This window comes from Neopsephotus bourkii, unplaced genomic scaffold, assembly GCF_033783945.1.
Source record: "Neopsephotus bourkii isolate Nb327-2 ecotype Australia unplaced genomic scaffold, CSIRO-AGI_Nbou_v1 NB_196, whole genome shotgun sequence".
Taxonomy (NCBI): Eukaryota; Metazoa; Chordata; class Aves; order Psittaciformes; family Psittacidae; genus Neopsephotus; species Neopsephotus bourkii.
Window position 1 is genome coordinate 11,705,501 of NW_026900709.1, and position 16,991 is coordinate 11,722,491.

Genomic DNA, 16,991 nt, shown 5'->3' on the forward strand with positions numbered 1-16,991 from the left:
GGCGCCGACATCTTAGCGCCGGCGGGGACAAAGCGTCGCGAGGCACAGCTCAGCCGGCTCCCCGGAGCCGCTGCCGCCAGCCCTGAGTGACAGCCCCGCCAAGAGATTTCAAACGAGCGCGGCTCCAGCCCGGCGCCTCCCGGGCACACGCTCACCGCACCGCCTGCGCGGCGGGGGAACGGGGTGCGGGGGGGGCGCTGAGGTGGGGGGAGAGCAGCGCCGCCGCCGAGCAGCTGTGCCTCTGCGCTGACCCCTGCGGCGCGGGCTGACAGCCAGGCCCCGCGGGCCGCGTCCCCCCGGCGCGGCGCCAGAGTGGAGCGCGGCAACCGTAGCAGGGCTGCTTCCCTGCAGCGCGGGGCCCGCGCAGGCCCGCGGCTCGAGCAGGCCTCTAACTCTCGGCGGGTCCCGCTCATTGTTCCTCGCACAAGCCCTGGCAAACAGGAAGCCGCCTCGGCATGGGGCTCCCCCCCCCACTCCACCGCCCCTGGAAGGTGACTGGCAGGCCGCGCAGCCATTGCGAGCGGCGACGGCGGCGAAGCGCAGCCAATGAGCGCTGGCGTAGGCGGGAGTTCCGGGCTGGCAGGCGGGCGGGCGGGCGGCGGTGTCGGCCGGGCCCCCTCTCCCGCTGCAAGCCCCACCTTTCGGCTTTCCCGCACCGTCAATCAAAATAGGAAAAAAAACCCCGGAGTAGGCTCGGGCCGCCGCCGCCGCTTCAGCCCGCCGTGAGCACAATAAGCATGTCCCCGGCGGCAGCCGCCTAGCCCCAGCCAGCAGGGCCTGTGTGCGAGCCAGCCAGCCTGCCTTGCCTGCCTCCCGCCCAGCCAAGCCAGCCAGCCGGCCGCTCGCACTCACACCATGACCGGTACGTACGCACCGACCGAGCCGCCCCGCGGGGCTCCCTGCTCCTGCTCCGGCCCTGCGCTTCCCCGCTTCGGCCCCCGAGCGTCCGTGTGCGAGCGAGGCGAGAGCGGCACTGAGAGCAGCAGCAGGAGGAGCAGGGGGAGGAGGGAGAAGAGGGGCAGGGGCAGCAGCACGGGGAGGAGGAGGAGGAGGAGGAGGAGGGCTCCGTGCGGGAGGGCGGGGGGAGCGCTGGGGTTAGGGGGGGGGAGAGGGAGGGAGAGGGAGGGAGGGAGGGGGGTGATCGCTCCCGTCAGTGACTCTCCCCTCCCCCTCCCCGCTGTGCCCGCAGCTCCCGAGAAGCCCGTGAAACAAGAGGAAATGGCTGCCTTAGACGTGGACAGCAGCAGCCACAGCGAGTATCTCCAGCACGGCAACGGCGCCGCCTCGGCCTCCGCCGGGGCGGCAGCCCCCCAGGTAAGCGCAGGCCTAGCTGGGCCCCTTCCCCCCCCCCCCCCCGCCCGCCCTCCCCCGGGTGACACGTTGTGAGCGGGTGCGGGAGCCGGTGCCGCCGCCGCCGCTTCCTGTGTGCGCGTCTGCGAGGAGCCCGGTCGCTGTCCCGCACTAACCGCCACCCACTTTCTCTCCCTGAACCCGCCCATTGTGGGTAGGACGCTCAGCCGTCACCGCTCGCTCTGCTGGCGGCCACCTGCAGCAAGATCGGCCCGCCGTCGCCGGAGGAGGATGAGGCCGCCGCCGCCGCTGCTTCTCACGCTGCCGGAGCGGTGAGTGCCCGCCCCGCCGCTCTCGCACGGCCTGCCGGGGGGAGAGACAGCACAGCCAGCCCGCCCGCCCGGGGGGAGGGACGGGACACACGGCACTGCCCGCCCGGGGGGAGGGACGATAGCAGGGCCGACCTGCCAGGAGAGGGGTCCCCGGGCTCCCCTGCCTCTCCAGGAGGAGCCGGGCTCCCGGGAGGAGGAGGGAGCCTAGCTCCCCCCTCCCCCGCCATGGAGAGCGGCGTCTTCATTTACTTTCAAACACAGGGGGAGGCGGGAAACCTCCCTCCCCCGGCCTTGGCACCGGAGCGGCTCGCTCGGCATCCGGCGAGGCTGGGAGGCATCTCACCTCCACCTGAGCGCAGCCGGTACCCTCTCCTCGGCTGTCAGCCTGGAGCCGCGCACCCAGGCAGGAACACAAAATGAAGGCTGGCTGTAGGGAAGGATGTAGTTAGAAGTAAAATGGCTGTTAAGAAGCGAACGCGGTGGTGGAAAGCTGCTTCCTGTATCGACGCGGTTTTTGTAGGCGCAGTTATCATGCAGTCCCTCGTATTGCAAACCGAATTTCTGTCCTTATCTCTCATGCGCTGTCGGCTCTGAAAGGAGCCGTGATGACCTTGAGACCTTGTGTGGCGAGATGGATCTTGCAGACTAGAAACGTGTTCTTGTTGAAGCCAGTTTAACAGTCTTCAGAACAAAAGCCTAATGGAAACTCGCATGTTCCTTAATTGGTCTAGCCCAACTCTCTTGTTGACATAATGCTCTTGAAGTTAAAAAAGAGATGGTGTGTTTCTGAATAACCGATGCCTAAAAATACTGATCTGTTAAAAGGGAGTTCCAAAATACGTTCTAAAATTGCACAATTAAGCCTTTTTTTGGCCTTAGTCCTTGACAAAAAATTATCTGCTTTTCTTTTGCTTTTAAAGTGAGTCTTGTTTTTTATACCTGCTGTGCAATAGCCTTGTGTGTTCTTAGGATTCTGCAAGTAGGAAATAAAACGGCAGAGCATTGTACTGATGGATGAAGTGGCTTTGGCAAGCTTTTAACAAATGTCAAAATGTTAACCATAATGTTAAGTTTACTAAATACTCAAGTGCTGAACTTTAAAATACTTTTCATCTGTGCATTTCAGCTTACTTTACATAAAAGGAAGCTGAGCAAAATAGTTGTCTGAGGTCACGCAGCTGTTTGTAGACTAATGACAGAGCTCGAAAATGTATTAAGATTCTGACCCTGTTTCAAATGTTCTTTCTGCTGAACCTGTTTATTTTCTTAAGCAACATGTTTTAAAAATACTTCTAGACAATGTTAAATGTCTGATACCTCTTAAGATTTGTTTCATGATACTAGATGCATACAGTGTTGAAAAATTGAATGTTGGAGCTGCCTCTTGCATAAACAGACATGTTGAAAAATATGTGATGCTTAAATGATAGCTTGCTTTTCTATATCTACCTTAAGGTTGTTCTCATTTTCAAGCTAGAATTGTTTGTCTTGAGGATAGATTGATTCCTCTGGTATGAGCTGTGCTGGGTCTGACAGGCTACTAAAATGCTAGTACAGGACAAATGGTCCCTGATAGTTCAAAATGGGCAAAGTGGTTTTGAAATTGTACTTTATTTGTGTTAAATTCGTTTGTCGTTATGTTTATATATAAGGTACTTTTCAGGACAAGGCGGAAGTAATTCAAGAGAAGCCAAAATCTTAGTTAAAACTAAATATGAATATAAACTCACTCACTGCTTTCCATACATGAAGATAGGCCCCTCCTACATATCTGCTGTGAGGTAGGTTATAGCATTCTGGTAATTTTTACACTCCTACCACATAGCTTTTGAATGATTCAGAATATTTTGAGTGGAAACTAAATATAAATTGGAGGAGATACCTACAGTAGCTGAAATAGACTGGAGTTAATTAAGATGACCTTAATAGAGGGAGGGGAGAGACTGAAGTCCCTGAAATATATTCCTTATGAAAAACAGAATGCTGAAAGGGATTTAGTGCAGTGAAGATCCGTGTTCCACCCCCACCTCCCCGGGGGCCCTGAGTCTATCTTGTTGGGAGGTGGAAGAGGGAGGGAGAAGCTGAAAAGGCTTAGACTGTAGGTAACTCATAACTCATACAGAAAATTCTATCTGTATGCATGGACACAGACATAATTGTCATCCTGGTGTTTGGGATGCTCATCCCTTTCTCAGGAGTATAGATGAATCGGTTTGATACCTGTATATGAGTGATGGTAACTAATGCAGTGATGGGGAGGCAGTTCTTTCCCAGTATTTCCTATACCTGGACTGCAGTTCTGCCTGCTTCATGTCTGGTAGAACTCTCAATCCATACAAATGGATAGGAGAAGTTAAACTAGGTGTTTCCTTTTAGAAGCTTTTGAAGAGCTTGCATGTGTAAGGAGAGCAGTGCTGACTCTTTGGGGGTATTTTGGTAACGCCTTACTGACATTTGCTTGGGTAGGAGCTGGCAGGGCTGGAGCCACTGTACTAGGCTAGCCAGTTACAGCACACTGCTTTCCTGGCTGAAATGGCATGCTGCAGCTGCTCCCCAAGAGCCCAGCAGTATGATTTAAAAGCATCAGCAACAACGAAACTCCCATAGGAATGCAAGAAATATTGCGTGTCTGGGATTTAGGGAAGAGCTGGAGCAAATGTGGTTGTATTTGCTGTGATCTGGATGGCCCTGCTTTGAGCACAGACCAGATGACCTTCAGAGGACTTTTCCAACTGAAATTATTCTATGATTCTGTGTTGATATCTGAATCCAAGCCTGCAGTTTGAGTGGATGCCACTTCTATGCCACTGAAAGGATTAATGTGGAAATAGAAATACTAATGAGAGTGACAGCTACTTGGTATGGAACATGAGTGAAGAAGACAGTTGACAGAACTAAACTCAACCATCTTTGTGTTCCATTCGGTCAATGAACTGGGCAGGCTGTCTCTAGTCCACAAGGTTTTCAGCTTGGCCCAGGATTCTGGTTAGAGCTCTACTTGCTTTTCGATGACAAAATACTAGCAGGCATTACTGCTAATCTCGTCTTTATACATTGATGGAGATTGCAGCCTTTCAGCTTAGGCTTTGACACAATGATACTTTTTCTGCCTACAATCATCCTATACCAGTACTTTGTGTTTTGCCTGCTGGTGTTTGGTTTTAATGTAGATGGCCTTGACCTTGTGGCTTGCTTACCTGAAAATCTTTTCCTCAGTTGCCATACTGCTGCATCCATGGCTGGTTCAAATGCTTGCTGTGGAAACTTCCCCTTCAATATTGATTGCTACTTACAGGTGTATGTGAAAGCCTTGCTGGGATGGTATGCACTACTGCCTGACCTAGAATGACAGATTGTATGTTTTGACCTCTATGGATGTCTTTTCCTCTCTTAGGAATTTAGTGTCTGAGTAGTTTTAGTTTGGGTCTTGCTTTTTCACTGTTTACTGCTAACTAGTAATTCTGCTTTAAACTTTCAGATTCTTTTTCATTTAGTTATAAATACTCTAGTTTCAATTCAGTCTAAACCTCTGCAAAGACCTTAGCATTAGGTGGAAAGGAGAAGCAGAGCTGTGCATAGGAGAGAAAACAAAAGAGGAAACAGATTCTAAAATTCAGTTCCACCAAAGCCTTGATGGCCAGTTGTGTGGTTGTTTTGTGATCAGGTGATTGTTTAAGAAGTTACAGAGTTGAGGTGATAACCAGTTCTTTATGTTCTCTTACTTCATTGCAACACAAAGCTGAAGACCCCCTCTTGAACTGTCATGCTCTCAAATGCCATTTTTCTGGCTGTGCTGGCCATGACTGGGTAGGTGAGGATACAATGCAAGGCTGGCAGTCCTGGGGTAGTGGTTGGACTCAGTGACTGTGGAACTCTTTTCCTACCTAGTTGGTTCTGTGATGGGAGTGTGAGGTTGGATAACTGGAAGGTGGGTGAATTGAGGAAAGAGGCAGGCTGGATGAGAAAACTCTTGGCTTTCTCAGCCTCAAAAGAATGGGAGCTGTCAGAGATGGCTGCCCCAGTTATGGTATGTAGTCTAGTGTGCAGCAGGCTACACTGATTCTCTAGTTAAAAAAAAAAAGGCAGGAGGAATGATTTATTTGTGTCGTTGCTTACCAACAGTATGTGGAAAACATTTGGAGAGGTTAATGATTAGCAATTATGGGGGGAAGTGGAGAAGATGAGTATCGCTTCTCTGCTGTAGACAAAGCATTTGTTTGTATCTTTTACAAAGAGTGTTGGAGTCTTGTAAGATTGTTTTGGCATATCTTGAACTTTAGAGTCGAGTATCTGTACTTCGCAGAACTTAACAAAAATCTGGAATTCCAGTTTACGTATGCCTCAGAACATTAGCCATCTGAGATGCAAACAGCTTAACCTCAGTTTAGGTGGAAATAGTGATAGTGCTGGTAGGATAGAGAAATATGAAGGCATTTTAAATTTCATGTTTCCCACTAAGCAAAACTATGGATGAATGTCATGTGTCTGAGTTATCCATACTTCTTAGTTGTCTGGCTTATATGATGGTTTTGAGGAAGCTCAAAGTTATTCTGACATCCATTTTCTCCTTTATGGGTGGTAATACAGCTTCCTGATGCTAAGTTTCTGTATGTGAACAGATAGACCATGTTTTCAGTGTTTTTATATACAACGTTTTCAGCCACCATAGAAGTCTTCCTGGGATTGTCTTGCTTCTCTCCATTTTATACTTTTGCAAAGCAGAGAAGTATCAGGTAGACTGTAGTGCCTAATAGTATGCTTCTCAAAAGCTCACCTTTTTAAATGTTCTTTGATTTTTGTATTCCAGTTACATCTTCCTAGGGCTGGATCAGAACCAAGTGTAGAAGTATGAAAATACATATTCTAAAACATTTCTATTTTTAAAGACAGCATAAAGCAGAAAGTTCTCTCTCTGGCATTTGAACATTTATTAAGAAGTGTTAAGATTTCAGTAAAACAGTTGAGGCTGGTAAGGATCTCTGGAGGTTGTCTGGTCCCAACCCCCTTGTTTAAAGCACAGTCAGGGGGTATTTCTAACAAATAATACCCCCTGCCTAGCTCCATCTACCAAGCCAGTTGTCTCATCATAAAAAGTTGTCGGGTTAGTTAATTAAGCATTGCTTCCCCTTCCTAAATCTAGGCTACTTCTGATCATCTCCTCCCTCCCCCCAAGGTTATTTGAAGGTAATTCTTTTTTCAAAAGGTTATTTTCAAGGTTATTTGCTTCATTGCCTTCCCAGAGATGCGAATGACTGGCCCTCAGCTCATCTTTCTTGTCCTGAATTATTTGGTAGAGCCTTCAGCACCTGAGTTGAAGGCATGAGGAAAACGAACCATTTCACACAAATTTCTATGCAAAATTCTATTTTGGCATGGAGTTATATAGAGAATAATACACATATATAGATTAATAATTGATAAACAAATGAAGTTAAATGCAATCTAGTTAAAAATGCCTCCTTGTTGCTCATTTGTTAATACTGCAGCTGTCATGTGTCTGCTGGTGTCAAGGATGTCATGTTGTTTTAGTTTAGATGGGTCCTGAAGTTCTGCTGGTTAAAAACAAGCTATAAAAGATTTGGATCCAGTTGTCCATCTCAAGCAAAACGATGTAGATGTTCCTTAAATGAGACACAATTAAATGTTAGATACATTTCACCAGATTGGAATTGGCTTTTAAAATAATGTTTTAAGCAGCCCCAGATAATATTTTTTTCCCTGAAAAATTCTTCAGTTCTCTGAACTTTTGATTTGGGAAAATGCATTTCTCTGAACTGAGTGGCTTCATTGTAAGATGGCTGAAACATGCAACAGAATTAATTTGCGTTAACAAGCAGCTTTGTGTCATCTGAACCACAGTGACTGATGTTGAACATGTGTTTAACCTATGGCAAATACAAGATAGAATGTATTAGCTCATACCTTAATGAAAGAGTTGAAGCAAGTGCATTTTATCTTATATTTGTAATGACCTAAGAATGCACAGATAGTTTACTGTAGCTTGGTAAACACATGGTATTAAGCTCATGCATTAGAGCCCTAGCTCTTTCATAAAACAACAATTTGGATGAGGCAGTGGCCAATCTTCTTCATTAGGTATGTGATTTTTAAATGTTTGGGAGCTCGTGACTCATTATCTGTCCACCTCTGCTCATTTTGCTGATGCTTTTGCTCCAGGACTAAATGGCGCAAAAATGACTTTCTGAAAAGTGCAGCAAAAAGCACTCCACAATAGACTGGCACAGATAAAGGTTTTGAAGTTCTGTAGCACTAAAATAGTAATGGGTATTGGCATGTGTCCAGTTGATATCATTTAACGTGGAAATGCAGGTGGTACCACATATACCTGCTCCTACAGGGGTGTTTCTCCCCTTTCCAGTTTTACTTTGTTGAAAGATCTTCTTTTTCCCCAAGTCCCATCCCTCAGCATGGTTTTGATGGCTTTTTAAATGTATTTGGTTTAGATTGCTTTTTAAAAGTATCTTATCTTTTGTATGTGTTTCTTTTATTTCCTTCCACATTTGACTTAGTGTTCCTTTAATTTTCTCTAAACAACTTGAACAAGACAATTACTAGATTTTTATTTATTATGACCCCTCATTCTTCAGGGATGAGAATTTTGGCTCAGGGAGATCTTTTTATTTTACACACTGGAAACTATACAAGGCTTGTTAAAGAATCAAAAGACAGGCTGAACAGCAGTTGTTGCTTCCACTCTTCGGTGGTACTTGACCTTTCTCCAGGTGGACCTATCATTTGATTTTAATTCTTCCCATGCCTTGTGCCATCCACTCTTTGCTCTGTTCCTGTCTCTTTCTCTCATTTCCTGATACTGCTTCCAGTGAACACCCCGTTGCTTCCTGTTCTGTCCTCCTTGGCAGAGTAGTGCTAATGCTGAACTTCCCTCAGATCTTTGTCCCTTCCTCTTGACACATAGCCTTTGGATTGCAACCGCCTAGCCTTCTCTTAAAGGAGCAGTTTTCATGTAACTGCTGTCTGAGTATCAGTTGGTAAGACAGAGGGCTGTTGCTTTATTTCTACCCTAGTAGAATTTTCCAGTATTTTTGATGGATGGATAATAGACAGCAAACAATCTCGGGTCTACTATGACTGCGCTGTAAAGATCAGTGAGTAGGCTGCAGATGTTGCTGCTCATGCATTAGTGGTAGAACTTTGAGTTACTGAAACAATGCTTTATTGCTGAGTATGCAGTGAGAAGTTACTACTCTTTTCAATACGAAAAAGGAGCCCAAGAAATATCTTTCTAGCTCAGCAGACTTTGAGAAAGGGTATAAGTCAAGCTTGTTATGACAGGGTGATAACCAGTTGAGATTAGAGATCATCCTCAAATACTCTTTACCATACAGGTTTTTTTCATGCTTCAAAATTAGGAATTTTGATAGTTGCCAGATAGGCAACAGATAAGCTTCTTGAAAGCCTCGCCCTCTCTTTGCCCCTCCCTGCTCATGATTCATCTGGTAGTGTCTGATAAAGCCAGCCATAGGAGCAACATGTGAATAACAGGCATTTCATGCACTATGTGTAGCAATAGCTTCATGTCCATGTCCACGGCTACTGTGAACTCCTCGAGGGACTGACAAGTGCATCTACTAAAAGAATGGCTGTGTTGAGCTAAAACCCTTACAGAGTAGGATTTGAGGGACAATTTCACCAGATCATGAAAAGGTGAGATGTGTGCCCAACATGAAAAAGGCAAAAGCCATTGGGTGGTGATGTGGAGCTTGAAATACGTTTGAGGAGGAGAAGAATAAGGCAGGTCATTTCCATCTCATGAAGGAAATGGGCTCTCTTTGATCTATTTCTGTGGAGGATACTCCTATATATTACGTGTGAGTAGAGATAGACATACTATGGCCTATTAGGTCAGTCCACCTAAAGCCTAAATATTTAACATTTGCTTGTACATAGTGTAAAATTAGTGGGAAATTATATTAGATTTGTAATGGTTCCCATTACTTTTTCTTTCTCTCTTGTTCTAACAGATACTATAAGCACATTATATTATACATTTATTTTACAATGAAAAACACTAAACATACAACGGTCTTATTTTTGCTTTTGGTATTTTCTGACTTATGCTTATCTATGAATTTTCTGTGTCTTTTGCTACTTTATAAAAACTTCAATTAATAAGTATTTCTGTACTAGTGAACTGAGTAGTTACAACCTTCTTAGCAGCATTTCAGCAGCCAGTACCTATGTGTAAATATAAAAGTATAAAGCTAATATGGTAATAGAGGAAAATGGGCTTTTTTGCCCTTTTTCTAGATAAAATGGTGTGATATGGAGTATTGCATATTTTTTTCCTAATCTCATAAATTACAAGCATGAAAAAATAAAGGATTTAAATATGTTGTTTAACTGAAAGACTGATCAGTGTAAGAGGAAAATAAAATAATAAAATGAAATTATCATTACTCCTTTTCCTGATCCTTCAAGCATTAAGGCTATAAAATTAGTTTTATTCTGGTGATGCTGTATCTATTTACTCATAAACTACCTGAAAGATTATACGTATCTTTAAGGGCAAAAGAAGGCTAGAATTCTTTTTTAATTCAAAATTATTAGCTGTACAGAGGAATTTAGAACCAAGATGTGTGTTTTCTTGTTGGAAATGAAGTTTACCAAGTGTAATAAAACTATTTAATAAGTACTCAGGCTTAAATAGAGTATTTTTCTTGTATGTGTAAACGTTTTAGTGTTGCATCTTGGAACAGGATAAGAAAGTGAAACTAGGAAAGTCCCAGCCTACACTGTGGACTAAATTCACTCGGATGCATGCCATAAGATTCATTCAGGCTGGCTAAGTCTCAGTGTAATGTTAGAGAAGTATAAGCTGTGTTTTGTAATTTGCATATCCAGTTTTTTTTTCTAAAGGAAGTCAGAGTGCAGCATCAGAAGGAAGCTGTGGTACGCTCTCGTAACTTTCCTACCAGGAGTGATCAAAGCATCAGTGTAGAAGGCCAGATTAGAGCTTTGTGTCCTGTGGACTCTGCCAAAGAGACAAATTTTTTTTCACGGAGCTGAATGAGTTGTAAGACAAGTTTTTTATTTGTTGCTAAATAAAAAATTACTCCATTGATTTACTGTAGTGCCATAAAACAGATAAGGAGAAACTTAATTACATCTTTTTTAGATTGGTGGTTACTTACCAAGTTGGTTGACTACACAGATCTATCCTAAGCATTGCAGGATGTTAAACCTAATTCTTAATACTCTATTCTGAAAAAGCTTGCTTTGGTAAAAAAAAGGTAAGTGCAATTTACCTTTACTGAATAAGAAACAAAAGCATATTTCATCAGTCTTTTGGTTCTTTAGCCATTTGGGGTCTGTTCTGAAACACTGACCTTTCCTATTGTTCCAGCTTAATGAAGATAGATTTTTTTTTGTGTGTGTCTCCTAACAGATACATATAACTATGCAACTGTGATTTCAGTGTAAAAGTCCTTAGTTTAGAGGCCTTCTTCCCTAGTGAAACAGTAACTCATACAAGCTTATAAATACTAGGACTTTGTATTATGCGTAACTTAAACTGAGACTACTCAGTCTTTCCAACTGTGTGATTAAGTCACCTCTTAACACTCTCTGTACTCCCGAGAGTCGCAACATGCACATCTATGCGATGTATTACACAGAGTCAGTCAAAAGGCAGTGGGGCTCCAGGAGATACTGGCAACACTGGTTTCATGGTGATTCCTTCACTTCTGTGTGATAGATGCTGGGCTAGGCAAGGAGTGTAGCTGAGTCCCAGGGTAACCTGGTGATGAGAGCTCCAACAGCTGCTGCCAGCTCCCTTTTTCCCACAGCCAGGGACTTGGATTACCCAGCAGCCCCCATACCAGAATAACCCTGCTGCTGGTCACCAGCCATAGCCATGGCACAGGAGCTGCTTTTGACCTGCTCGCGAGCAACACGCAGCTCACAACCCACAGGTTGGTTACTCTGAACTAGGCATTAGCTCACTTACAATATCTGTACTTCATAGTTCTAATCATGTTGCTGTTGTTCATATGGGCTGCGCTGCATGTTTCCCAGTAGTGTATCAATCTCTAGTGTTGAATTGCATGACTGTGCTAGCATGTAGTCTGTACCTCTCTTGTTTTAATTTTGTGTTTTCTTTTTTTCTTTTTATTCAGACAGGGGATTTGGCTTCTGTGCAATTAACAGGAGCTCCAAATAGATGGGAGGTCTTGTCTGCAGCTCCTGCCACTATAAAGGATGAAGCTGGTAATATAGTACAGATACCAGGTGCGGCCACAGTAACTTCAAGTGGGCAGTATGTCCTTCCTATTCAGAGTTTGCAAAATCAACAAATCTTTTCTGTTGCACCAGGATCAGATTCGTCGAATGGTACAGTGTCTAACGTGCAATACCAAGTAATACCCCAGATCCAGACAGCGGATGGTCAGCAGGTTCAACTTGGCTTTGCAGCCTCTTCTGATAATGGCAGTATAAATCAAGAAACTGGTCAAATCCAGATCATTCCTGGCTCTAACCAAACCATCATTGCCTCTGGAACACCTTCAGCTAATATTCAGAATATCTTATCACAGTCTGGTCAAGTCCAGGTTCAGGGAGTTGCAATTGGTGGTTCGTCTTTCCCTGGCCAAGCACAAGTAGTTGCTAATGTCCCTCTTGGACTGCCAGGAAATATTACTTTTGTACCCATCAACAGTGTTGATCTAGATTCTCTGGGACTTGGCAGTGGTTCTCAAACCATGACAGCAGGCATTAATGCAGATGGGCATTTGATAAATACTGGACAAGCCATGGATAATTCAGATACTTCTGAAAGGACTGGTGAGCAAGTTTCTCCTGAAATCACAGAAACCGCCACTGATAATGACTTATTTGTGCCAACATCATCTTCATCACAGTTGCCCGTTACCATAGACAGTTCGAGTATATTGGAACAAAATGCAAACAACTTGACCACAACTAGTGGTCAAGTTCATAGTTCTGATCTTCAGGGAAATTACATCCAGACATCAGTCTCTGATGACACGCAGGCTCAAAATATTCAGGTCTCCACAGCACAGCCAATTGTACAACACATACAGCTTCAAGAATCTCAGCAGCCAACCAGTCAAGCCCAGATTGTACAAGGTATTGCGCAACAGACAATCCATGGTGTGCAAGCAAGTCAAAGTATATCTCAACAGGCTCTTCAAAATCTTCAACTGCAGCTGAATCCTGGAACTTTTTTAATTCAGGCACAAACAGTGACCCCTTCTGGGCAGATAACCTGGCAGACATTTCAAGTGCAAGGAGTTCAGAACTTGCAGAACTTGCAAATTCAGAATGCACCTGGTCAACAAATAACTCTAACCCCTGTGCAGACTCTCACTCTTGGTCAAGTTGCAGCAGGTGGGGCGTTGACATCAACTCCCGTTAGTCTAAGCACTGCTCAATTGCCAAATCTACAGACAGTTACAGTAAACTCTATAGATTCTGCTGGTATTCAGCTGCATCAAGGAGAAAATGCTGGCAGTCCTGCAGGTATTTATTTTACTCTTTTTGAAGAAGGTTGTTTTTTGTTATTGTGTGTGGTTGGTTTAAAGGCTTATAATGGGAATAACATTATTGTCTTGCTGCAGAAGCTTACTAAATACAGTGGGTTAAACGTACTGATGACAGTTTTTATTTGAAATTAATGTTCCTTTAGAAACTCCTGTAATGGCAGAATATGGTCCCACCTTGCTGCTTTTAGTATAGGCCCCTGTAACTCCCAGCTGGTCATACTGGTTAACAGCACTTCTAATACAATGTTTATTGGTGCTTAAAAGTCTTACCATGGAGAAGACCTGTGTGCTAAATTGGGAAAGGGGATATCTGACTACCAGCAGTATCATTAGCATACCCTGTTCTTCCCAGTCCTGAATAGAGGAAATTTTCATGGAAAATCCCAACATTTCCCTTTATAGAATTTTTTTTTCCCCTGAAAATTTTCAGACCCCCTGAGGTGCTGTTATACATCTGCTGTTTGTTAGATTTGTTTCCTACTGGTTTAATATTGGTGTAACTATGGTGTACAAAACTCGTGTAAGCAGAAGTGAAACAAGCATGTAATAATCAAAATGGAAGCTGTTCTTAAGAACGTATGTGAATTTCCAGTACTATTTCTTTACCTTATGTTTTAGAATGTGCAATTGTTAATGATAAACTTCATAATGTGTTTTATCTCTGTGAGCAGAGAAAGGGTGTTTTCTTAAAATAGGTGTTTCTTAATGTGAGAAAAAATAAGCATGCCTGTTTATTTTTGTTAAATTTGATACAGTGCATTCCAAATTTCAGGGTGTAGCTACCTAAAAGAAAGGATAAGATATGATTGGGGTTCAAGACATTTTGCTGTACCAGAAGCCATTTAATATCATCATTGCAGGGTTGTGGCCAGGCTAGTTACGAGGGGAAGAGTGAGCAGTAGAGGTAGGTTTGGAGGGAGCAAGGTAGCTTGGAAATAACTGCTTTACTATAATCATATGATCCAAGACTGATTTATTAAGATACTGAAACATAAATGTTTAAGTAAAACATAAACATTTTGCATTGTATCCCTATTTAAGCATGTGAGAAGAATGCAGTATTACATGAAAAATGCCTAGAGGAGCTGCTGAAGCCGCTTTCTTTCAAAAGCCCTACTGATTATGATACTTACGTAGTTATTGATGTTGGTATATTCTACATCAGGAAGTTCGCTTTTCCTTTGTAATCTAAAATTTGAATTTAAAATAATAAGCTGGGGTGGGTTTTTTTGTTCATTTTGTTTTGAAAGCGAGTTATGTATTAGCAAGACAAAATTACCTGCACTTAGGTAAGCCTACTCATCACTGGCTTGTAGGGAGCAGCACCAAACTGTTGATGAGTGTACTGCTCACAGGCTTTGTTTGGGGGGTGGGGGGGATGGGAAAATCTTGATAATTAAATTTTCCATTTCCAGTGACCACAGAAAGTCTTGGCTTTGTCTCCATCACCTTGTTACCTACATGGGGTATACACATCAGTAACAAAAAGCATGTATGGTGCATTATAATACAGCTAAACTCAAATGCCAAAATCTAACTTGTGCCATAAGGGCTCTTTGGCTTAACGTAAGATACAAGGAGGATGAGAACCTTTTTATTTCTGATACTTATATTTGGTATGGGATCATGCAGCTAATGTTATTGCTTGTGGAGTGGCACAGCAGAATCTTTGGAAGACAGGGAAAGGAGGGAGGAACCAAATGAAGAGACACATGAAAAAAAGTTGAGCTTGCTGTGTGCATTAGTTTGTCTATTGCCAGTCCTTGAGAGTGTTTTAATGGTGGTTCGTAATAAAATGCAAACATTCCTTAACGGTATTTTCCTGTGAGAAATTTCACATGGGAAGGGAAAAGAGTAATAGTGATTACATGTGATTAAATAGGCAGAAGCAGTAGATGAATAGAAACTACTGCCTGAAGTGAATAGCTATAGACACCTGGCTATATGAAAGATAAGGTGGAGATTTATAATGACGTTTTTCCTACTTGTCTAGGAATAGTAAATGGACTGGAAGGTGTTAAATGGACATCCCCTAAATTTGGGGAGAATTTAATTGATCCATCCTTTATGTTACAAGAAACTCACTTTTCCAAAGTAACGATCAATGTGAAACTGCTTCTAACTAACAGAATCAGACTGAATTATTTTGTGTGACCTTCAGTGTCTTTTCCATATGCATCTAATATTTTGTCTACAGCCAAGTTATCTGAGAGAATCTTTTTCAGTGATGTTCCTCATTTATAACCCTTCACAATAAGTGTGGCACGCTTTTTTAAGGCTGAAGAACAAATACGCAATTAGAAGCAGTAATGAAATTATAAAATTTTTTTGCAGGTCAAAAATATGTTGTTGTTCTGATCTGCAGATGAGGAAACCCAGTTTAGTTTTAAACTGAAAGAGGAAAATATGTGAAAGGGACAGCAGAATGAGAGAAACTAAAGCTAAAAGGGTGAGAGGCTTCTTGATTCCTCTTTTCTTCAGACTACTGACAAGTTTGAAGCAAGTTAAGAAGGGTGTCCGGTATTTTCTCCCTCCAGCCCAGATAATGTGCTTCCTTCCATAACAATCAGGCTGTATTTTCTCTTTTCACTTAACAAAACTTTTCTACCTGAGGCAAAAATAGAACATATTCCTGATCTCGAGTCACAGATGGTTGGTAATTATCTGAAGTCCAGATAACGTAGATTGCTCTGTTAGCCCTGTAGCTGTGAGAACCATGGGTTAGGTTTTGGAAATTGGTAGCTACAACCCATTGTGTGAGAGCTGTTCTTCCAAGCCTCCCTTCCCAAGTAAGCAACAACAGAGTGTGTGAGGCGAAACAATGACTTTAACTAGGTCCTGCATTTTGTTTATGTAATGGAAAGGCATCACAACCCTAATGCAAAGCTGATAGCTTTGTGTTGTAAATGTACAATTTTCTTTGAAAAATGACCAGTAATTACTCTTCTACCAAAACCATCTGCTTTTTGCTGGGTGTCCATAGCCAGAAACTTCCATGCACTGGAAAGCCTTGGCTGAGCGTGTTAGAATGTTCCTTCTCATTGTGTTTGCTGGTGCCTTGCAATGGAGAAGGGAAGGATATTGGTTACATCGCTTTTCAGAAGAAAAAGCTGTATCAAATAGTATCTACATGTTAAACTCTGGCAAAGGGCTATCTTTCTCACCTGTGTCCTGGCTTTAGTCTTCTGGGCTTGAGACGGAGCTACATCAGAGAAAGCTCTCTAGCAGTCTACTTTTGTTAGCAGTTTGTAATAAAATACTGCATTGTGCGTAACAAAAAGAGCTATTGCACTCACAGTTCCCATTGCTCTTTAGCACCTTACATGTTCAAGAAAGGTATTTATTTCTGTTAACATGTTTATAGATTTCTTCTTCAAACATTTCATGTCAAGTAGCCTTCCTTTTGGAAAAAAAGGAGAATACTGAGATGTACCAGCTTGGTTTTCATGTTTCTGAACCTGTAAGTTTTGTCCATTTGATAGAATTTTTAAGTTACTGGATTCCCCCAAGCCATTGTCCAGACTTAACAGTGCTAATGAAAATCTAGTTGTAATATTGTCTCAGCTAATTTATAATGTATTGAATCACAGTATTGGATTTGTTATTTCCTGAAAAGAAAGCTGATTTGCCAGGTCTTATCTGGGTTGCTTAACTTTTTATAAAAATGCCTTTTTTTTTCTTTTTTTTCTTTTTTCTTTTTTTTTTTTTTAATTTTTTTTTAATACTTCTTTTGACAATTCCAGTAGCATCTGAAGAAACTAGCAAGTGACCTGAAAGAAAGTAGCATTGGCTTGAGAAGGGACTTTGCTGCTTATCAACCCAGCCA

At 43.0% G+C, this 16,991-nt stretch overlaps 1 protein-coding gene across 2 annotated transcripts in view; it reads left to right on the plus strand.

The window, feature by feature from the left end:
- The first annotated feature begins 604 nt into the window (after nucleotides 1-604).
- Nucleotides 605-16,991, plus strand: part of SP3 (Sp3 transcription factor) — a 36,031-nt gene continuing 19,644 nt past the window's right edge. The window contains exons 1-5 of one of the 2 annotated variants that reach the window (XM_061380181.1): nucleotides 605-862; nucleotides 1,190-1,314; nucleotides 1,509-1,622; nucleotides 11,780-11,891; nucleotides 11,976-13,142. In XM_061380181.1, the coding sequence (XP_061236165.1) occupies nucleotides 856-862; nucleotides 1,190-1,314; nucleotides 1,509-1,622; nucleotides 11,780-11,891; nucleotides 11,976-13,142 (1,525 nt within the window). In that variant the 5' untranslated portion in view covers nucleotides 605-855. Of the gene's footprint in view, nucleotides 863-1,189; nucleotides 1,315-1,508; nucleotides 1,623-11,779; nucleotides 13,143-16,991 lie in introns of both variants that reach the window. The other variant, XM_061380174.1, reaches the window with a different exon arrangement.